Below are 24333 nucleotides of genomic sequence, written 5' to 3'. Positions count from 1 at the left end.
TTCTGAGCATAAAACAGCACCCCTGGCACCCAAAACTCTGATTTCGCTGGACTGGAGAACAGGACGGAAGAAGGACTGACCTGCACCAAGAACACAACGAAGGAGAGGCTGCACCGAAGTTGTACTGCGCCTACTACACTTTGGCCTAGCAAAGGAAAGGGTTCTGTCTGCTGTGTCCTGCTCGTGGAGAAGTGGCTCCTGAACCCCAGCCAGAAGAAGAGACTCCAAGGGTCACTTGGGTGAATTTCTGTATGCAGCACAGGGACACAAAAACTAAGGTAGCCTGCCTGGCAAGTTGGTAGCACAGGTCTCTGAAACATTGTTCCTCAACTCCATGCAACCTAAATGACCATGACCAAACGCTGGAAAGGTGCCGAGAGTCTGCTAGAACCAGGAGAGTCACCTGAGTGCAGCTTGTTCACCCAGAAGGCACGTTGCTGCCAAAAGAAGGGAACTGCTGAATCCACTGTACCAAGTGACTAGTAGCCCAGTAGTGACCGGACTTCTGCCATGCTGGAGAGGACTTCGAAGGACGTCAAACCCCTGTGGCCAGGTTCACCTCATCAAGCCTAGAGACTGAAGAGTAGCCCCAGGAAGACTCCTGTCAATCCCCACAGCATCTTTAGCATCCTAGCTCATATTCATCATCTTGTATCAAGACCACTTCAAGTAGAAGTCAATGGCAAGGGACCACTGGAACTGGACTGGAGACTGCTTTTCACGAGGAGGTTACTGTTTCTGTGGACCTTGCTGGTCCCCCTTGACTGGCTCCCTGCCAAAGTTGGTTGCCTAAAGAAACAAATTGTTCAAGTATTTCTTGAAAACGTTTTCAAGTGTCAAATTCATTGAATTTGTCAATGCTGGTTTGAAATTAAGTAAAAAGTTGTCAATTACTATACTTTGGAAAATCTACATCTCCAAAACCATATGGTGGATCTTTTTCATTTTGGCGTCTAAAATTCATCAAAATCAAATCTTTTTTTATAAATTGGTTGTGGAGTGTTTCGTTTCTTTCTCCTACAATTGTTTTGGTGGTTTTTAAATTCTTTGCATTTGTTCCTTTGTGTAAGCCTCACTGCTCATGGCACAGCTCCCCAGGGTTAAGCTAAGGTTTAACAAACAAAACCTGACTAGTTCTAAAAGGGTTAGTTGCATATTACATAGTGAATGCTCACAACCTCACCACATAATACACCCCATTTCCTCACAGTGTACAACAGAGATATGTCTTGTCTGCATGCCAGCTTAGTCTTACCATTATTCTAAGAAAGTCACAACTTAACACACTGACAAGATCAGCAGTTCTGTGGCTTCTTCGTGGTTGTCTACAAACCTCTCTTTAACCTGGATGGACCCCATATTAACTAGCCCCATCAGGGATTGAGATGGGAAGCATTGGTTTATTTCTTTTAGGTAACATAAGGGCTATCACACTGTAATAAAAATCAGGCATGCAAACAGTGCAAGCTAGTTTTCCATGAACAGAGCTTGCTTAAATTCCTGTCTTCCCTGCCTTTCGGGGCCCTCCCACCTTCAGCAAGTATTCAAAGGATAGGAGCCATACATCCATAAATCCATACTGCGCTCAGTGTAGTGTTTGAGAGGATTACAATCCTTGTTTTAGGCAGTTGAACCTTATTGTAAATTTTAGTTGATGAAGCATCCACCACACACTACTCTAATATATTTCGATTGGAGTCACCTAGCCTGGGTAGTGAGTCTTCAGTGGATAAGAGCCTTCGCTCTTCTTCAGTCTTTTGAATTTATTTATTTATTTATAAAGCGCAACATTCATCCCACTGGGCTATCACTGATCTAGTGTAGCCGGAGAGTAATGAGTCAGTTTAGTCTAGTTGAGGGCGGTAGCGGCAGTGCTAAGGAAATAAATAAGTTTTAAGTTTCTTCCTGAACGCCTGAATGTGTTCTGCAGTTAGCCATAGTTCCAGTGCAAGCTCGTTCCAATGAAGTGCTGCAAGGTGCGAGAAGGTGCTCTACTGATTCTTTTGGTCTCAGCTAATGCTAAGGAACCTGACCTTATGCACCTAGGCGAGACGTAGAATTTTATTCTGTCTTGGAGAATCTTGGGGCCTGTGCGATAAAGTTCCCTGTGGGCATGTCCTAAGAGTTTAAATCGTGCTCTTTGGTGCATGGGCAGCCAGTGAAGTTGCATCAGGCATTTTGTCGCTGAACTGTATCTGCCCTCATTGCACACCAGTTTAGCCGCTGCATTTTGTATCACCTGCAGAGGTTAAAAGGTAATCTGGCATGCCAACAAAAAGTGCATTTCCGTTGTCTAACCTGCTGACAAGCAGGGCTTGCGTGATAGTCCTCCAGGTTTCAAGTGGCATCATGGAAATAAATGTACACGCTGACAATACATCTCACACTACAATCGAAAAGAGAAGAGTATCTTGTTTCTCTATAAACAAAGGATTGATGCACTCTTTGTTCCGTATTCATCATAGCATGCTTCTTCACCCTTTTGTCATAGGTTTCTTCTGATGCTACTAACAGGACATTCACCACACTTGTGCTCTGTGAGAAGAGACCCGAGGGACATGAGGAGGAACGAGAGGAAATGAAGCGAGAGGCCCCAGTGCCAGATGATCTATTGAACAAGAAGCTTTTTATACCGGAGGGTAAGAGGGCAGTTCACTGCATGTTTTACTGGTAAATATTTAGGAATCATTGAGACACACCACGTTCAAAAGGCCATTTCCAGTTCTCAACCATCTATGGTTTGCCACCTTGTTGCATTTTGAAAATTCATCACAAACAGTTTGTGCTCACAAGCAGCCTTTGATCTGGGATTTTCCATATGCTGCTGGGGTCCAAGGACCACTCCTAACCATTCCAGTTGTTTTGGTCCTGGGTGGCCTTTGTCTATGTAATTATCTTTTGGGCTCTTGGATATCATAAGGAGGAAATAATGAGTTAAGCACAGATATTGAGCCGTTTTATGGTTCGTTCTGAGAGCCAGAGGGCAGGGCGCTTCACTCCCGACCTCTCCACCACTATGTTAAAAAGTACCTTTGGGCAGATCAGAAGTGACTGTGGTGATGACTTTTCTGCTGACAGTATTCCCATACTTAACATTAATGGTAGTTATTGTTTACTAAGCAAAAAAGCAGGGATTATCGTTTAGGTAAAAATTCTAATAATGTACAATAGCATTATGATGTAGAGCAGCCTTTCGGTGTTTGTGTGCTAGTCCTATCCGATAGATCTGTCACAGGTCTGTCACAGGTTGCTCGAAAGGTGCCCAGACATTTAAACGGGAGTGAATGGAAAATACATTTTTTGAGGAATACAAATCAAATTGCCCTGATGAAGTCCCTATAAGCCATGAAACGCTTTAGCTGGGTCTGTTTTAAATGTGATGGAAATGGATACTTAATAAAAATGTTATGGAAAAAAACACCAACGTCTGGAAATCAATTGAAAAAGAAGACATGGATAGTAATTAAAAACAAAAGAGAGACTACAGATACATGCCATTTGAATTGGAAAGTTCAATGTGAACAAGGGAATTAGGTTGCCCTCCTAATACTGTGAAAGTGATTAGATTTGTCGTTTCGATGATGCCTTTGTAGAATCCAATGAGACACACCTCCTCTCAGCAGAGAGGTGCCATTAATTATGTTCTTTAATTAGTGGTCTAAGTTGCAAGAGACTCTTTCCTGGCATAGAAAGCATTTTCATTACATACAGTGTGCTGTTCCTAGTAGTATTTCTAAATTTAGCCATGGTTTTCATAATTTTGAGGTGCTCGTTTGCGAACAATTCCCAGGTTCTGTGGAAGATAAGTTGCCTTGAAGGGTTTTCCAAAATGGAGCAGAATTAGGTTGTGCATAAGACATTTTCTGTTTACCCCACCTATAAATGAGGAGGGGAATCAAAGAATGTGATTGAATAGGATATCTGTCCATTTCAGCACACTCTACATGACCCCTTAGTTTTGAGCCCTGCCGACGGCTGATGTCAGTAATGGGTTTGTATAGTCTTATTATCAGTCTGTCTCTTTTCCTTAACTTCTCTGATGTTGCTTCTTTCATGCACATTCTCATCTTTTTTTAACTTTGGCAGGGCCATGTAGCCACAGTGTGGAGAAGCTGCAGCCATCTGACATTAATGGAATCACCATTATAGTCCTGCGCATTGCTGCTGAAAAAATCTTGGATGATTTCAACAAGCGCCAAATCCCACGTTTTCGGTGAGATGCTCTCATTGTGACTGAGGATGCTCTCATTGTGAGTGAGGATGCTCTCATTGTGACTGAGGATGCTCTCATTGTGACTGAGGATGCTCTCATTGTGAGTGAGGTGCTATCATTGTGAGTGAGGATGCTTTCATTATGAGTGAGGATGCTGATTGTCAGGGAGGATGCACTCGTAAGTGTGGATGCTCTCATTGTGAGTGAGGTGATGTCATTGTGAGTGAGGTGCTATCATTGTGAGTGAGGTGCTATCATTGTGAGTGAGGATGCACTCATTAGGAGTGAGGATGCTGATTGTCAGGGAGGATGCACTCGCAAGTGAGGATGCTGTCATTGTGAGTGAGGTGCTGTCATTGTGAGTGAGGTATGTTCATGTCAGAAGGGCGGGACAGGGACAGCACAATAATATCTCTAACATCAAGATGAGTTTCAAAGAATCGATGGTCATAAAGATTGTAGTGGTCATTCGACATTTATGTTGAATCACAAAATACAGCCTCTCTCCTTTTTAGTGTAAAAGATCACAGAACTGGATATTCTTATCTATCTATCTATCTATCTATCTATCTATCTATCTATCTGTCTGTCTGTCTGTCTGTCTGTCTGTCTGTCTGTCTGTCTGTCTGTCTGTCTGTCTGTCTGTCTGTCTGTCTGTCTGTCTATCTGTCTATCTGTCTATCTATCTATATCTATAAATATATATATAGATATAGGTAGATAGATATAAACACCCACACATATATATACACACCCACTCATACATATATATGTGTGTATATATTTATATATATATATATACTTGATTATCTCGTTTTCACTCCACTCCAATAGAATAAACGAGCGTGGACCCAAAAGTTTGTGCAATTTCTTTATTTAGCCGTTACCGCCATTACGCGTTTCGGGAGATCCCTCCCTTGATCACATGATGTATATATATACATACATCTGTGTGTGTGTGTATACTTTTATAACATAGTGGCGTAGCAACTGTGTAGATTGTTAGGTGAAAGATGCATAGAAACCATGTTAGAAAAACAGACAATTGAAGGTAGCAGATTTAGGGCCCGATTCTTATGAGGTTTGGAAAGCTTCCTGACCAAATGGGTTTGGGAATGCTTTCCGACCGAATCGGAATCGGGAGAGTCCAACCGACCGAGTACGATTCATCCGGATGCTTCCAGATACGATTTGGTTGGACTCCCGTTGACTTCAATGGGAGCCTTTGTTCCGACTGAATGCATAGGCTCCCACTGAAGAAAGGGGTGGCTGGGGAAAATCAGGCACCCTGTTGGGTGCCACACTGCACCCTGCCGGGTGCCACACTGCACCCTGCCACACTGTGCATGGCTGGTAAGGGGGGGACCCATGGGTACCCCCCACAGGCACGATTGGAAAGGCTTTGGGAGCAGGGGACCCACTACGGGCCCCCAAAGTCTGATTCCCACTGCTGATTCGACTCGGACGATTCAGAAAGGCTGTCCAAATCCAGCATTGTACTCGGTCATTTGGAAATGCGTCCCATAGAGACGTACGATTCTGCTCCGACGGCTCGGTAATTCCAAATACCGTCTGGTTCGGATTGGGATATTCCTAACGCCTAACTCGCATAGTACTCGGTCGGTCGGAAACCTTTCCGAGTTGTTCGGAAAGACACGTTCCCGATCCAGTTTGGACGGAGCAAATGCCGTTAGGAGACCTTCCTAACCACATCGGAATCAGAGTGTCAATGCTGTTGCAGAGTGTTCCATATAAAGGAGCTGCTCTCCACCCCAAGCTTGGGAACTACCCAGGAGTAGGCATTGCCAGTCTCCATTTCTTGCTAGTGGGATGCTTCCTTCTTGCTAGTGGTGGAGCGTGGTGCATTATGGACTCGAGCAGAGACCATTCAGTCCGCAGAGGAGTCCAGACAGAGGTGGAGCCGCAAGCACATCCAAACCGCGCCGGAGCCGCAAGTATTTCCAAACGCGGCAGGAGCCGCAAGAGTGTTTTTGCAACACGGCTGGAGCCGTGAACATTTCCAAACGCGGTCGGAGCCGCGTGGGTGCTTTTGAAACGCGGCAGGAGCCGCAAACATTTCCAAACGCGGCAGGAGCCGCAAGATTGCTTTTGCAACGCGGCAGGAGCCTCGAACATTTCTAAAGGCGGCAGGAGCCGCGGGGGGCATCCTTGTGACGCGGCAGGAGCCGCACGGGCATTTCCAAACGCGGCAGGAGCAAAGTGCAGCCGAGGAAGCTCGTGCTCCCGCCTCTCAAAGAGTGCAACCTTCAAGCCTTCAAGCCTCCAAGCTATGGTGGGCTGAGCAAAGCCCTAGCATTCAACTACTGCCCTCAGCGTCTGCACGTGGACCAGCTCAAGGCCAACACGCGATAAGCCACCTCCTGATAACTCCCCCTCAGTGTCAGTGCCTGGGGAGATTAAGCCCAAAGCAACATCTAATACCCACAACCTCATCAGAGGAAGGGTCGGAGTGGGGGGCCACCGGCGAGGGAGCCTTAGCAATCCCTCAACAGATATCTGCACAGAAGGGGGCTAACAGCAGCGCCAAGTGCGGCCACACACAGGTGGCTGCAGCAAGTGAGTGAGTGCCCACGGTGAGCGTGGAGGTGGCCCGATTCGGTCAGGGGGAGCCCACGACCCGCCTGGAGAGCCCTGCCAGCCCAAATTGTCCCCCCGCAGACAGACCCGCCTGCTCCCCACCACCTCCACTTTTGCCTTGACCTCCCCCGCATCAGCGGGAGGAAGGGGGAATTTGACATCATCAAAGACCCAAGTGACACAACCTTCACCACCAAACACTAACCCAAACACAGTCCAAAGGAGCAGCAGCAGCCCAGTTTCTCCCGCAAGGAAAGAGTGGAGAGATCGGAGAGAGCCAGAAAAGAGCCAAAGGAGACAAAAGTGATAAAAGCGACAAGGAAACAAAAGTGATGAAAGGGCAATCAGGGACTTAAGCTTGTATTTGGCCCAGACGCACAGTATATGGTGGCCAACTCTAGCTGACCCCAGTAAACTATCTGGCATATGGGGCCCAAAAGGAAGGGCCGACTGCACACGACCCCGGAAGAAATCCCTACAAGCAGCCCACCCAACAAAGGGACCAAAAGGACCATGCGGAGCAAATCATTAACTGATCGCCTAAAAGAAATGCCACAAGAGGGAGATCAAAGGGGCTTGATTAGAAACTTTCTTATTAAGAAAAACGACCCCCCAGCAGTGACAATGGTATACCACTGCATACATCAAACATATGCCTCGCAATAAATCGATAAATACACCAAACATAGGTCAGAAAGATACTCAAATTACCTCTCCCTAATATTTAATCTTAAGATCTAATCTGATGATTTAATTAGAATCACTAACCACAAGTTGACTCAAAACAAATGTTTTAGATTATAAAGTGGATATTTATTATCAGTTTTCTTTTTCTCTCTTGTATATTCTTTAGAATCACAAACACATCAGTATGTTATTTATAAATACATTAACACATTTACCACAATAGACGTGTATATATACAAAATGTTTATACAATGAACATAAATAGAAACAAAAAGGTATACAATTCACTTGTTGTTTCTCATAATCCTTATCATTCAATAATGGATGCTCTACCGAAAGTTTCACTGAGCATTCCTTGTACGTAATATCACCCTATAGAGCATTAAAGGTTATCAACTTTAATCCTTATTTTTTCACAAATGCTCATGGATATATGTTCTATATTTTTAATTGTTATTGGGTATCTTCCATTGTATGTGTCGACGCGTTTCAGCCCATCAACTTAAGGGCCTCATCAGGACTAGGGCTCCAGAGTAACACCTTTTCAAAAGAACCTATAACATCAAAAATACCGCATTTGTCCTCCAATATTTATATGTAATATTCATCACTAATGCAATCTTTTGTTTGTAACCTATCCAAGTGCACATCGGGGCCTATATACACATATTTTATTAAAATTGCATACTGAAGTGACGGCCAGATAGCCTAAACCTTAGTGTGTCTAAAAAGTATCTTTTTCTCAAAGAATACAACGCAAGTGATGTATACAAAAATGGTATATACACAGCACTGTGACCTATATCAAAACACTGTGTGAATAATAAAGTAGTGCACCCAGTGACACACAAAGAACGTGTAAGAAAAAGACCCAAATCTGAAGCAAGTAGTATTTTGCCTCTATCTTTAATACATAAAAAAGATAAGATTGTACCTCTGGTGGTCAATGAGTCTTCCCACCAATATCCCACTTCTCAGGCGTAGCAGCTCACAAATTCACTTATTTATATCGAAAAACTAGTGAAAGGAAACAAATATATTAACTAAACTGAATCTGCAGTGCGATAAAATCACTAAATGTGGAAACCCCACATCAATGCAGCAATGTAATTACTAATAGATAAAGAGAGCACACCGGCGTGCTTGTAATCCGCTGCCTCCTAGAGTCACACTCTCCCTCTCGATAATATATCCGAAAATGAACAGATATCAATACATAATGAGACTTCTCCCAAGTCACAACCAACTAAATAGCGTATGACCGAAATTAAGGACATTAAAAACCTTTTGTCATTGCTCCAACCGCGTCTTACCTTGCCGTATAAATAAACGCTTCGGACCCATCAAACGTTTCGCCATCGCCGAAAACATCCCGTGCACCCAGTCACATGATGCGGAAGCTACAGCACATCCATTTTTAAATGGAAAGCGAAGAAACACTCCCGTGTGTTTAATTAGGAGTGTTTTTTAAACGGTGAGATAGTTGCCAAATATAAAACCGGACTACGTAATAAACCGATCAGATATTTTCATTATTTGAGTGCAATAACACATGGATAAACAAGTCTCGAATGTTAAGACACATACACTAATGGTATACCACTGGACACTCCTCCCTTTGGCCCTAGCCCAGCTCAAGTCAGCAGTACCAACGAACATAGTTGACGATCTCCCAATCACATCTGCACACTGAAGGACACGATCTCCCCCTGCGAGGAACTCAGGACCTAGCAGGAAACGACCAGAATAGCACATAAGTATACTCCTCCAAAGCAACTAAAAGGCCCATTTGGGGGTGGAACCCCCTCACTTATCAATGAAGATAGTGGGCAGGACAGCACAATTCGTAAGATCCCTAGTACAGCCCCGCCCAAAGACAGCTCTACAGCAACGACAACCGTACAAATCCACCAGTCCAATGCCTTCGGTCCAGATCTCTGACCACGGAGATCAGTGAGCCCCAAGTGACAAAACCAATGATCTTCCAGTCTCAATCAGCTCCCTCGGCCCCAGGGTTTCCAGTGGTGGGCGTGCTTACATCCTCGTTCCTTTCTAATCTAGAACAAAAGATTGAAAGAACTCTCAATTTAACCCCAAACTTGTTATGGCCTTCAGCGTCCCCATGGGTCCCTAACTCAAAAAAAGAATACCTGTCACACAATTCCAGCGCTGAAGTGGAATTAGAGAAATCACTCGTCTGAGACAAACAGCGCCACAAATAAAGCCCTTTTGTGGCAATCAACCAAGATGGAAGTGCAAATAGATCTCCTACAAGCAATCGCAGGGCGTCTAGTAAACATAAGCTCTAAGGTGAAGGACCTAGAGAAAAGGATCTCCGAGCAAGTGGCTTCTGACCGGGGCAAATGCTCCTGTAGCTGCTCAAATCTCATTGAGAAGTGGGCCTCCCTTGCAGAGGTTCTAGCTGTTATAGTTAAGAAAGCAAAAGGGGGCACGGAGGGAACAACCTTAAATGACACAGACGATCGGGCGAAGCCCAACAGTCATACTACATCTGCAACACAGCCAGTAGGGGCTTCAACAGAACGGAAAATCACAGGTGACAACGTCAAAAGTGCAGTTCACACGACCATCAATCCTGCCAGCACCCCCGAAACACCTAAAGACACACTAAGCCCAAACTTCAGGGCTAGCGACACTATTGGATCAGACTTGCAGGAGCATACCTCACTTTTAACACACATGAACCCTCCCTATCCAGGAGAGCAAAAAAAAACCTGAAGAAGCTAAAAAGTCAAAGTTAAAAGTGAGACAATTGCAGTCATCAAAGATCATCAAGGGGACACAAAAGTCACTCAGCTTTACCCAATCTTTACTGACAAAAACTGGGGCAAAAATGCCCTTTCAGCCCCCATGTCTTTGGAAATCCAGCACAAGTCAACCCTACCACCAAGCACCCTTAGTGTAGAGTGCCAAATGTCATCAGAAAGGGCGAATCATTCAACAGACGACGACTCAACGGCGGGAATAAGTCCATCTACTTCAGAATCCCTTACCCAGACAGCCTCAGCATCTCAGTCACCACAGCCGGCCACCTTAAATCCAGCACAATTAAGTCAGGGACCTCAGCCCGCCACTAGGAGCAATCATGGCCAAAACCAGCGGCCTCAAGCAGGAGCGGCCTCAAGCAGGACCTGCTCCAACTCACCAAGGAAGCACCAGCATACCAGCAACACCAGCAGAGACAGCCACAGAAAGGGGAGAAAGGATCCTAGCTGTGGGTGCACCAGCAGTTGTATATGAGGTGGTCCTCACACCGAGATTCCTTAGCACGGGACAGCATGGCATCCTGAATCGAAGCAACATTCTACGTCTCTTCAAACATCTGGATACCCTGGATAAGATACAAACAGGAGACCTAGAGTGAGTGAAATTCCTGAGCATGAAGGGAGACACACATGGCGCCTCATCAGTGGTTGGATTGAAGAATGAAGAAATACAACAAATTGTCATGAATAACTCCACCCAACTCGCTGAGTGGGGCATCGAAGTTAAGTTGTTACCGCACCCAAAATACCCATACTTCTTGGCCCCAGACCCAGGGGGCAAGGCCACCTGGTCGGTCCTGCAAGGGACAAAAAGCTCAGGACCCTTGGATAGAAGTCAGACGGGCCAAAGGGATCTAATGGGCATTAGGATCTCTTGTCAAAATAATCATCGTGTTATACGTACCACCTCCCCTAATATAGACCAAAAGGGACTTGCAAGAAGTAGGCCACAGTGTTCCTAACCTCGACATAAGCCAGCCGGTCTGAGGAAAGGCTGGGTCAGGTCTAAATAATAAGCAGCAATTAACCATAATCTCCTGGAATATAGTAGGGATTAGCAAAATCTGTAAAAACTCTTAAACAGTTCCTGGAAAGCGGGGATATAATCTGCTTCCAGGAAACATGGGCATTGTCCAGCACTCCTTTGGCAGGATACTATGACCTTCAAGTCCCCGCCACCAAACGGAACCTCTTTGGCTGCCCAGCCGGTGGATTATCAGTCTTTATAAAACACGAATGCGCCCTTGCAGCCACACCAATCAACTCCAATTCTCCTGGACTACAAGCCCTACAGCTCAGAGGCCTGAATCTTAATAAACATCCAATGCACCTGTTATTAATTACCTGCTACATCAACCCAGCACAAACCCTCATGGACGACCAGCTAGAGGCAATGGCACAGCACCTCGAAGACTGGTTAAACAGATATAAATCACACCAGGTCATTTTAGCGGGGGATTTCAATCTGAAGGACCTTGACAAAATTGAATCCCCCCTCGGGGTTCAGGCAGGGCAGCCCCCTTGCACGACCTCCTCAACAATTACAAGCTGACATACATCATGGCCAGTGGAGAGATAGCGGTTAGAATGGAAGACTTCATAGTCGCAGACTGGAAGGAAAGCATTTCAGCTAGAATTCTGCCGACATCATCTACCAACCTAATGGGGAGACCAGTGGGGAGGAAACACGTAGCGTCTTGAGGAGGATCAAGTGGTCAAACAAGACTGGGAATTTATTTCAAGCTTGGTTGTCTCCGAAACAGGAAGGGAGTCGGACCACCGACCATTCACCCACAAAGGGATGGGAGAACATTGTCGAGGATCTACAAATCAAGTGTGGGAACCTCAAGACCCAAAACCCGAGACAGAATGGGCAACGGAGACCAGGTAGTATCTGCCCAAACAACGACATACGAGAATGTAACAGGTTTCTGCGCAAGGCCCTCGCAGAAAAGAAAAGAGGGGGTAGTCAAAAAGAGGGACCATCAATCGCATCGCTGAGGTCATCATCTCAGAAAATAACTATGGGAACATAAAAAAGCCACTATGGAAAACGAATGGCTTAAAGTCTTTTCCCTGCTTAAACAAAGGAATACAGCACGACTCTGGAAATACATAAACCAGCGGAGCAACCGAGGACCCTCAAGAGAAAACGGACTGTCTGAAAAAGATTGGTTGCTACACGTGAAACAGCTATACATAACAGCGCCTTTTAATAGAGATTTAACATGTGGCAGTGTGGACCCTGATGGGCAAGCCGATCCAGCTAACATAAAGTCAGGAGTCATGATCCTAAGCCCAGGCAAGGTCTCTATGGTCAATAGACCTCCGGCTAAGGCCCATGGCCCTTCATCAGCCCAGATAAAAGTCCAAAAGGTCCTCGAAACCATCAAGAGCATGAAAAACGATGGGCCCCCTGGGCCTAACTGGATTCATGCACCGGTCTTCAAACTGGCACCAGAATTCTGGGCATGAAAAACGATGGGCCCCCTGGGCCTAACTGGATTCCTGCACCGGTCTTCAAACTGGCACCAGAATTCTGGGTGTCACTCCTAACCCCGCTTTTCAATCACATCTACTTGACTGCCTCAAGCCCGGAGTCCTGGAGGGGTTCCATACTGGTCCCCATTTTAAAAAAAAGGGGACCACCTAAAGCTGTCTAACTACAGGCTCATTGCCCTGCTAGACTTGGAAGCTAAGGCATACGCCTGTCTACTACTGACTAACTTGGAGAAAGAGAAGAGAAGCATAATACCTCTGCACCAGACTGGCTTCAGGCCACAGGCATCAACCATGGACAACGTTCTGGCGATAGCGTACCTTCCAGCCCAGGCAAGCCTGAAGAATCACCCCCCACTCTTCTGCTGCTTTGTGGACTACGGTACAGCTTTCGACAAAGTAGTAAGAAAAAGTCTATGGTGGAAATTAGAAAACTGGGTCATGCCACCAAATCTTTTGAGGGCAATAAGATCACTATATGAGGACACCTGGGTGCGTGTTAAAACAAGTGCCAACACATTATCTCCCAAAATAAGCACGGAGAGCGGGTGAAGCAGGGATGCGTGCTGGCCCCCATCCTCTTCAATCTATATACGGCGGATTTGGGAGAGGCCTTAAAAGGAGCCAGTTTAGTAGCCCCAAGACTAGGAAGTGTGAGGCTCCCAGTGTTACAGTATGCTGAAGACACAGTCATAATGGACCACAGGAAGCTGGGCCTAAAAAGAGCCCTAAACGCACTAAACAACTTCAACATCACCAACAACTTGACAGTCAACCAAGGAAAAACCAAGGTCATAATTTTTGGATCCTACCACCTGAAAAAGAATGCATAGTGGCAACTGGGAAAAGTGCAAATCTACTCGGCGGCCTCATACAACTACTTGGGGGTTTGGCTGACGGAACGGGCTAAGGCAAACGTACACCTAAAACAGCAGAGTGCCAAGGCCAGCAAGGTTATACACCTACTAAAACAACTAAGCCTGCATCTGGTCAGCCCGTCCGCCAGCCCAATTCCCACAGTCTTAAGAGCGAAGCTGCTTCCAGCAATTAATTATGGTCATCTCGCCTTTCCCGAAAAATTGGACGCCCTCCTTAACACAGCCCAAGCTAAGGCGCATAAGGCAGTGCTCTCGATTCCGAGGACAGCCAGAAAAACAAGGCTAAGACTGGAATTAGGTCTGGCAAGCCCAGACCTGATGTGCCAGGGGGAGATTTTAAAGTTATATTTAAGGATTTTAAGGGCACCGGCTAACTCCCTAAAAAATCAGCTGAAAACCATCTTTGAGGGGCCAGGTTCGGCCTGGCAGTCCAGCCTTGCTAACGCAATTAAAGCTTTGAAGATCGAGGAAGAAAGCTTCAAGCGGCCAGACATCCCACTGAATGCCTAGAAGAGAGCAGTGAACAAACAAGTGTGTGTAATCTCTTTCAAACTAGATTTAAAATCTCTCCGCCGAAGCGCTCACTTAGACCCCTTGAATAACTCCTATGCGGCAGGCAAAGCACAACTTTATCTAAGCGAGGCCCTCACCACACAGGCCAGAAGCAAAATTTTATTCATGAGGCTGACCATGCTTGGGATTGCAGGAATTTAACCCAGCATGGGCTCGAAGAGGGGAACTCACAACTTGCAGACTGTGCTACTACAAGAGGGAATCTTGACTGTATCTCCTATGCTGCTGTCCCAATTTTGACATCGAACGTCGGCGACTCCTGCACCCGATCTGCATTAAAAATGGTATAAAGTCGTGCAGCTACCAACACTACGGCACTAGCGAGACTGGCGAAACTCATCCACCAAATCAGGATAGCCTTAAAAGCTGCTGACGAAAGTAGCGATACCCTGGGGAAGAGCATGGTAATCTCCGTGGAGGAAAGATAAGGGGTTTTCTCAATGATAAACCAGTGTTGCATCAACAGTGCCCTCCTTGCATGCTCTCCAAGATAATTTCGCCCACTGAGAGACAGTCACTGCGCCACAAAGGGCAGTCTAAGAACCCTGCATACCAGATCATCTTCAAGGCACAAATGGGACGTCAAGAACACGTGCTCACACGCTGGGGAATGACTATACGGGTCTTGGGGAGGGGCGTCAACATTTTAACCAGTATTAAGGTTCTGAATCACAGTTTTTAGCCTTTTGTACTGTTCTTTTGTACTGATCTTTTTTACTGTAAATGTTTTAATTAATTGAACAGTTAATAATATAACAAAAACTACCCAGGAGTTACTTAACGGGTAACATGTACTATGGTCCAGTATTGCCATCTAGGGATTAAAGTGCCATCATATCGTAAATGTCACTAGAACCCCAAGATTGTAAGCAGTTTTCTTTACTGTACAGCTATGAACTGAAATGCTTTATTTATCTTTCATAAGAAAATTATTGACAAAACCGTGCACAATGGTGATGGCCAATAGTTGTGTATTACGGCAAATAATTTGCAGATATTACAAAATATGTTGTTTCTAGCTCAAATGAATGAAAATAATACTTTAAGAGAATGTCCTGCATAATTTGCCTTTTTTCTGTATAATTTAGATAACCATGACACATAATTTAATCTTCCATGGTGCATAATCTTAGTATCCGTAACAATGGTGAACCTCTGCTGATTGGCTTGGGAGCTGTCTTTATGATTCTTGAAACTAATATCTCACATGGAATCATGAAATAGTTTCCATATTGCACGGTACTCTGTAAAATATGGGTTTTTATACCATTGCATTTTTGTGCAATAACAACACTCAAATGTCTGATATATGGAAGCCTTCACTAGCAGCATGGAAACCTGCTCTAATTTCCTTATGTAATGTAATGTAATGTATGTGGTCTTGTAAAGCGCACTGCTGCCCTGAGGCGTCGTGGCGCTGTAGACCGCTGGGGAACCCGTCCTGGCTATCCCTGTGAGATGGTCCCTACTGGGTATCTCCAAGGTGAAACCAGGCATCCCCGGCGAATGTGGGGGGCCGTTGTAGAGATGAGGCAAGCTAATGCCCAGAGTTGCCGAGTGTGATCCCTGGTTAGAGTAGGCACGAGGCGAGAATTATCGAGTCCGCTGACCCTGGTTCACGACCCTGCCGCGTCGGGAATTGAACCCTGGTCCCGGGCCGTTCTCTGCTTCCGGGTCTGCCGCCTCTAACCAGTGAGCCACACCACTCTACTCTCACTTATTACAGGTGAGTTGTAACGTCACTAGTCATCTGTAATATGAAAAAGATGTAGCTTCTCAATAGAATAAGTTAATACATTTAAGATGTGAGGTCATAATGCCTGCTGCCAGAATCAGCCAAAAAACTATAACTGAGGTTTCTTACTTGTAATCCACTTTTCTAAAATGAACAGTACTCAGTAGAAAGGAGATGTTTATGGCACCATGTTTATATTTTGCATGCTCTAGTAGTTCATTTGAGGAAACATAACTTAACATGCATTTGTAATGGACATATTCACCATTCGGGCATCTTAACACTCAGTAATAGGTGCTTATTGCCACCCAATTCATTGACACTCATGTTATCAACCTCAGAAGGATGAAAAGCCAAACAGTCCGACTGGGATTTGAACCTGTAGCCATGAGGCCAATAAAAGGTTTTGTAGTGGATGCTTTACTGGACAGAGCAACCAGACACAGTTTTCTGAAAAAAACAATCAGAATGTTTCTTCATATTCTGAGCAACAACTTTTTTAAAATCTGATTTACAATAAGTTAATTCTTATATATTTTTCAGAAAATTGCTATATGCTTTCTGGTGCATTTTTAAATGTGCGTTCTTTAGTTCATACCTGCAATTACACTATCTTTTTCATACAAAAGAGCAAGACGCAAAGGATTTAAGAATGTTGTTGGAACATGTACTCTAAAGCAGTGGTTCTTAACCTTTTGACTTCTGAGGATCCCCACTTACTGGAACCTGGGGACCCCACTGAATCATTCTTGAAATCTGAGGACCCCACTTGGTAGGGCACTCCAACCTAATCATTTTCGATTATTTGAACCGAAAAAAGGAAACATAAAAGATGCAGAAACAAGCAGTCATGAAACAATGACACAAACGATTTCATATTTTATTTAATTAACAAACATAAAAATGATTACATTTTAATAGGCAGGTTAGAGCAATTCTAAATTCAACTAAGACACTCATCGTTCATGATACACTTCAGGCCTCGAAAAATCCACTCGCCCACTTGTAATGTCGAGTGAGATTTTACTATTTTTAGTATTTACTCGTCCTTGCTGGTGAGTTAACTTAAACTGGAAGGAACAGGTGTTTTGTTTGTTCAGAAAGTGAATGAGCTAGAAAGAGTCCTTAAAACCTTGTTTTTGTCTTGACTTACTTGCTGCTGTTCAAGGACAGAGGTCAAATGTCAGTTGGTCTTTTTACCTATTGTTGCCTTTCTGTTCATGGAAAATGGTATTTAGTTTTCTTTCTCTTATGATAGTTAGTGTCTTTTGTCAAGTGAGTTATCTGATAATAATTGTGTAACAAAATGCTGTAAAATATTCGGTTTTTTTCTAACACAACATTTAAACAGCTTGTAAATGAATAGTGCAAGTATTTCAAAATATATCAGGAGTTATGAAAGAATCGTTTTTGTTCAGAAGTGTGATGCAAACAAAGATTTACATAGGAGCAAAACAAATCAAAACACTTTACTTGGTAATATGCAAATGGCAAATGTTTGCAGAAACTCGATTTTCAGAAATGGTACACTTGTAGTTTTAAAACCACATGTCAATGGGAAGTTCTTCAAACATTTCAGTGTAAAATCTGCTGATTGCATACGACAGTGCTCCGCTCCTTTATGCTTCAGTTCTGCATTTATTAAAAGTGACAGTTTTTAAACATAAGTTGAGACAGATTCCTGCCCTCGCACTAATGACAAAGCGATTAATGAACTGAAGCAAGTTAGCGGTCATGTGTATCCTATAAGTGGCTAGATTTATATTATATACAGAGCAAAAGATTAGTCTAATAAATAAAACAAAAGAGCTTTTTGTGCAGCAATAATGCTGAACTCGTGTATTTGAAGGTGCTCCCATATGCCATAAAGAAGAAAATGGCATCTCAGTGAATTAAAATACTCGCCCAGGATCACATAATTTAAAACCAGTTTATGGGTCAAGAGCATTATAATTAGGTCAAGTAGATTTTTTAAGTCACTAGACCTGCATAGACATTTTTTAGGATTATTCGAGGCTTGCACTTGCACTGCTCTCACAAATCAATCAATGTGATGATACTAACTTATTATTTTTCCTCTTGTTTCAAAATCCTTCACATTACGTTTTAAAATTTCCAATTGTACATTTTGCTTTTTTTTCTAGACACTATTAATCTGTTAATATTTAATTTTCTAGGAAGTCACAACCCTTCTGAGTAGGCTTTGCTGACCCCCAAGGGTCACTGGGCCACAGATTAAGAACCAATGCTTTAAAGCAGTGATACTCAAATTACGGCCCGGGGGCCACATGCAGCACTCCTGACCTTTACATGAGGCCCCCAGGTCAACAGCAGCACTGGACTAGATGTTAAATATAAACAAACAAACATTTATTTAAAGGTTAATTTGAGTTAAAGAAAGGCAGTAAATAGGGTGTCCTGCACCACTTAAATTTATTAACATCTTTATTTTTAAAGACATCTTGCAGCGAAAATGTAAAAGTGTATATCATTACAGTGGCGTAACGAAAGTTGAAGGGGCCCCCTTGCAAGGTACACAGAGGGGCCCCTGCTCCGGATTTAACCCGGAGCTCTCCGGTGTTAGTACAGTGCTGAGGGGGCCCCCTGCAGCTCGGGCCCCCCCCCCCCCGCACTCGGGGACCTGTGTTACGCCCCTGTATCATTAACATGCAGAACGGTTTCAACTTGGTACGTCAGATTCTATCAGTATATTGAGAAGTATTTCTTTAAAAAGTGATAGTTTTCAAACATGAATTTAGAAACTTTCAATTAGTCAAAGTAACTTTATTCGATTTCAAAGACCATTAAACTTTTATGGTAAGTTGATTTAGAAACTTTCATTCTTTCCCTCCACCTGCGCCAACAGCAATGCCAATAGTGAACCAAAGATATGATAGAGACTACTAGCCGCAGATTCCTTAACGTAGAATTATCCCCAGGTGTGAGACTGGATCTGGAAACTTTTTGCCCAGCTTCCCTGCGCGCCGGGGGGACGGCATCACGCGTCTCCGCCCAGGCGTCACCCAAGTACGTGACGTCAGCAAGGTCACAAAAGTCCCACCCCGGCGCGCCTATGTCCGTTTTTTCCTTTTTCGCGTGCAACGCGGATCCAGTTCATGCTCAGGCTTGTTTCGGCCTTTCCCTTCTTTCCCTTGTGTGTTGTGGGAACAGTGTGCAGATGCCTTCGGGCTTCAAGTCTTGTACGTCTTGTGGGTGCTTGATGTCGGCGACGGACCCTCACCTCATTTGCATGTGATGCTTGGGGAGGACCACGGCTCCACTGGTTGCGAGGCGTGCCAGCAGTTGAAGCCGAAGTCGCGGCGGGAGCGCCGGATGAAACTTCTTTCGGCTTGCCTGTCCAGATCGACTTCGTCACCTCGCTCTGCCTCTGTGGAAGGTTCTCGAAGCTGCTGTTATCGTCGTTCGTCGTCGCACTGTGGGTAAGTGTCGCAGCTTGTCGCTGAGGGCTGGTTTCCGGCCGGTTGGGGTCATGGGCTCTCCTCGGGTGATGCTGCCCCGCGTGTCGTCCCCCTATCCACCGTTTCCCGGCGAGGGTGCGTTGAGAGCCCTGATGGAGACATATGCGGCGGCTTTGCAGGCCTCGCTGGCTTCTCCTCCTTCACTTCCTGGGACATCGGCACATCCCCTGAGCGATGCGGGGCCCTCCGCGGTGTCGCTGGTGGCTTCGGCCCCGGCGCCGGCTTGTCTGGATCCAGGCTCGGAGGATGTGGTGCCGTTGGGGTGCGGCCCTTCGGGGTTCCCTCCTTCGGACCACGGCTCCTCTGCTTTGCCGTAAACTCCAGCGGGAGTCCCTGTGGTGTCGCGGGAGGTCACCGGGGCTCGGGTCGCATCCCTGAGTCCCCCTCGGCCCTTTCAACAGGTGGTGACGCTGTCTGAGGTCAAGGTGACGCCGCTACGGTGCTGGCCCTGGCTGTGCCACAGGGGTCGGCGGACCCCCCTCGACCTGTTTTGGGTCGGGCTGGAAGGTGACCCCTCGCTCCTCTCTGGAGCCTTCTCGTCCATCCACGCAGGTGGCTGCTTCGTCGGCGGTCGATTCGGGGCCGGGGGCGCCACAGGGCTCGGTGGGCCCCTCTCGTCCCCTTGTGGGTCAAGGCTGGCGGGGGACTCCTTGTGAGTCCCCTAGTCCCTCTCATCCCTCCGTGCAGGTGGGTGCCTCACCAGAGGTCCTGTCGGACTTTGCGCCGCCGTGGGGGTCGGTGAGCCTCCCTCATTCTCCCCTGGGCCGAGGCTGGCGGGGGACTCCTTGCCGCTCTTCGGTGGCTTCTCATTCCTCCACGCAGGTGGCTGCCTCGTTGGAGGTGGAGTCGGCGCCGGGTGGAGGCACGGCAGTGTCTCCTGTGGTGTTGGATGACGACGACGCCCTGCTCCAGGTCGCGGATTCTACAGCACCAGACAGGCGTCAGATCGTGGATTTGTCCTCGGACATTCCCTCTTCTCCAGAGGTTGCGCACCTGCTGGTGTCGTCCTCACCGGAGATGGGCCGCCACGTTGTGGCGTTCTCCCCGGCGCCATCAAAAGACTACTCCTTACCATTGCCGCGGCCTTCACCGGAGCAGCCATAGGTCCCCCACTCTTCGGCTCCTCTTTCTCCCTTTTGCGCTTGGCCCTTGCCCACTCCGGCTGGCTTCGGGGACGGCTGCCTTAGCCTACATCCGTCACCCACGGAGGAGCTGCTTTGTCCATCACGGGGCCCTACCGAGGCGGGTGCGGCCTTCGCTCGTGCTATTTCCACTGCTATGGGGATTCTGCGCATGGGAGATCTGGCTGCCCATTTCCCCACAGATCATCTTTTGGAGGTTCTCCACCAGGGCTCTGGTGGATGGGAGCCACTGCTCCCTTTCGAAGGTTCGCTCAATTCCTCTTTGATGGGGACTTGGCGATGCCCCGCCACTGGGGACCCGGTGCCCCAATACCTGCTTCATCGACACTTTCCGGTGCCGCGTGACCTGGCGTGTCTTTCCCTCCACCCTTCTACCAGTGGGCCCTTGTTGCGGACCGCCTTTCCTTCCCTGCAGTCGCTGTTGGCTCCACCTTCCCGTGAGGCCCGCTGTGGACTCTTGGGGCCCCAATATGTTTGCTTCGACCAGTGTGGCTCTGCGGACTCTTAACACCTTTTGTGTGTTGGCTAGGGTCACCTCTTGCTTGTGGGACTCGGCGAAGTCCCTTGGATCCGCAGGTTCTCAAGAGGGTGCTGGCATTGATTTGCTGCACCATGCGTTGGATGGCGGGAGCTGGCAGCGTTTATTCTTCGCGTCGCTCTGGACGTCTCGAAGGTGCTGGGTCATGCCATGGCTTCGTCGGTGGCCCTTCACCGCCATGCTTGGCTTAGGGACAGTGTGTTCCCTGAAAATGTGCGGGAACGACTGGTGGATCTTCCCTCTGATGGCTCCCTTTTGTTCCACGCCCTGGCGGATTCAGCCATCCGGAGGTTTTTGGCAGGGCTTAGGCCTCCTCCTCCTCCCCCTCAGTGAACGGTGAGTTTGGCTAACTCTTGGTGATCTTCTTCCTTTTGGGCGAGTCGCCCTCGTGGTTCTGGTTCTGTGTGTTTTATGGCCACTCGAGTTCTCCTTGTGGGAGCTGTGGCTCTGTTGGCTGCTGGACGGCCCTTCTTTGCTGTGTGTTTTTGCTGGGTTACCTGCTCCTGGTTGGCCTGAGATTAGGTCTCCTGTGTTTTCGCCTGGGCTGATTGATAAGCCCTCTGAGAGGGGTTTCTCTCTGCTGCGAAGGTTCTTCCAAAGAGGGTTCTCATGTCATGGGATTTAACTTACCCTATGTGGGGTAGTGGTAGCTGTTATATAGCTTATGCTGTGCTGGGAGGTTGTGGTCGCCTTCGGGCTACTGCTCTCCATGGCTTTCATGTACGTTGCAGGTGCACTTGCGTCATCTGCGCGGACCCCTCGCTGAGGTGTGTCCGGGGTCTTCTCCACTTTCATGTTCTCTATCTTGGGGACTGAGATGCTTTTGCGACCCTCCTTCTTTCTGGTGTAGCCTGGCCGGTCTTCTGGGGGTGGGGGGGGGGGGCCCTGGGCTTCCGACTGCTTTCTTGCTGTCTGCGCCGTTCTGTCTGGTCTGTTGCCTTCCGACTGTGGTGGGCCCGCCTTCTTTTCCCTCGTTTTCTTGGGCCCTCTAGGTTGTTCTTTCCTCTTCCTTGCCTTGGCATTGGTTGGAGGTTTTGATGCCTTGTAGGGACGTGGGGTGCTTCGGTTTCCCCTGGCTTTGCCTTTGGTTCCTCTGTTGAGGGTGTACAAGCCCCTCTTTCCTCTTCTCCCGCGCACCCATCTTAGGGTCGGTGGTGTCCTGCTTGTGGGGGTTCCCTCTTGCCTGGGGGGACGAGGCTCTTCCCCTCTCTGTTGGACTAGTTCCCTGTGGGACCCTCTGTTTTGTCCTTTCGCAGACCCCTCTTCCCCGGGGTATGGCTAGGGTATCTATTCTACGTTAAGGAATCTGCAGCTAGTAGTCTCTATCAGATGTACGAGTTACTTACCTTCTGGTAGAGACGATTCTAGCCACAGATTCCTTCAGGGCCTGCCCTTCCTCCCCGTTCTGCGAGAATCTTTTGCTTGGTCTTCTGCACTCGCCTCCCTGGCGGAGGTGGCTATTTCTCTTGTGGGTGCATTCCTTGTACTTTTGACAGGATGTTTTGTCTTGTTCCTTACTCCTGGGGGCCTTGGTAGATGGATCTAGGGGTACTCCTGTGCTCCTCTATTCTGGCTGTTCCAGATTGAAGCTTGCCTTTCCTCTCCTCCCTCCCTCCCTCCCTCTTTGTTGCTAGGGGTCCTGGGCCCTCTCCTGACCTCTGAGTTGGGGTCCCCTGGTCGTGCCTTGCCTCTGCCCCTTCCCTTCCGGTGTCTTCTGGGGTTCCCCAAGGTTCTTCCCTCTCCCCTCTTCTTTTTAATCTCTATATCTATCCCCTTATTATTTCACTGCTTAACATGGAGGTGTCCGTATACAATTACGCTGACGACCTTCAGCTTGTTTTCGATCTTTCTCCCTCTCTTGATTCCCTTCTTAAATTTCAAACTACACTCATTTTTATTTCTGATTGGATGAACCAAAACCACCTCAAGCTTAACCCGGACAAAACGGAGTTGGTCCTGACTGGTGGTCCTACTAGCCCTTGGACTTCTGCCTTCTGGCCTTCCACCTTTGGCCCTCCCCCGGTCCCCTCTGCTTCAGTCAGAACCTTGGGAATTAAAATCAGCCAGGACCTCTCCATGCGCCCGCAGGTTAGCTCTGTTGTGTCATCTTGCTTTCTGTCCCTCAGGATTATTCGTAAGATCTCTTGTTTTTTCTCATCTGATGCCCTTAAGATAATTGTTTTGGCTATGATCCTCTCGGGATTGGACTATGGGAACTGCCTGTACGTGGGCATCCCTGCCTACGAGCAGCGCTGCCTCCAGACCATCCAAAATCAGGCCGCTCGTCTCATCCACCGGCTTCCTAGTTCCTATCATACCACCCCCTTACTCAAGTCCCTCCATTGGCTTCCCGTTCTGCAGAGAGCCCTCTTCAAGTTGGGATGCATAGTCTTCATGGCCCGCGCGGCTCCTATTTTTATCAATTCTATGATCACCCACTATCTCCCCTGCCGCAATCTCCGTTCTTCCACTCAGGCACTTCTCAGTGTCCCCCGCTTCCGTAAGTCCAGAACTGGCGACACGAGGTTCTCTACCCTTGCCCCGCGCTTCTGGAACACTCTCCCATTCTCCATTAGATCGATCACTGACTATCTGCACTTCCATAAGGCACTCAAAACCCACCTGTTTGCCTTCTCTTCTCAGTAATCCCCTGGTGCCCTCTCCATCTACTACCGCCTAACCATCCAGCGCCAGGAAGCCGCTTGGCCACAGTGCGCTTTACAAATACTTTCAACTTTCAACTTTCTTTGTCCTTTGGGGGGTTGTTGCACTCTGTGCCGGTGTTGCCTTGGAGGTTGAGGTTCCCTGTTTGTCTTGGAACTGGTGCCCCATCGTTATTCTTGCTTGGGGTCATGGCCCTGCTACATGTTGTGTGATATTTTGCAATGTTTCTTATCTCCGGGGGAGGGGGCTGTCTACTTGCTGGCAGGGTGGCTGTTCAGGGCTGTACTCTGCTCTTTCTTACTTCCCTGCCTTTGGGGTGCTATACTGTTGACGCTGCTCCTTGTGGTGTTGTTTGTCACCATTCCCCTTTCCATTTTTTTCTGCTCTTTCGCACACTGTTCCCATACTCCCCCAGTCTGATGGCTCCACGTTGTGGCGCGGAAAAGTTCTCCGAAGAAAACTGACATAGGCATGCCGGGGTGGGAATTATTTGACCTCACTGATGTCACGTATGTGGGTGACGCCTGGGCAGAGCCTTGTG

General features: G+C 47.1%; 1 protein-coding gene across 1 annotated transcript in view; it reads left to right on the top strand.

Moving 5' to 3' along the window:
- The window catches only part of SKIC2 (SKI2 subunit of superkiller complex), a 213455-nt gene that overhangs the window by 142565 nt on the left and 46557 nt on the right, over positions 1–24333 (top strand). The window contains exons 23-24 of the mRNA XM_086924568.1: positions 2492–2639; positions 4087–4213. Of these exons, the coding sequence (XP_086780694.1) occupies positions 2492–2639; positions 4087–4213 (275 nt within the window). The remainder of the gene's footprint in view (positions 1–2491; positions 2640–4086; positions 4214–24333) is intronic.

The sequence above is a fragment of the Lissotriton vulgaris genome, chromosome 5, assembly GCF_964263255.1.
Source record: "Lissotriton vulgaris chromosome 5, aLisVul1.2, whole genome shotgun sequence".
Taxonomy (NCBI): Eukaryota; Metazoa; Chordata; class Amphibia; order Caudata; family Salamandridae; genus Lissotriton; species Lissotriton vulgaris.
Note: the sequence above shows the minus strand (reverse complement) of the source record. Positions and strands in the feature narration are given on the sequence as shown.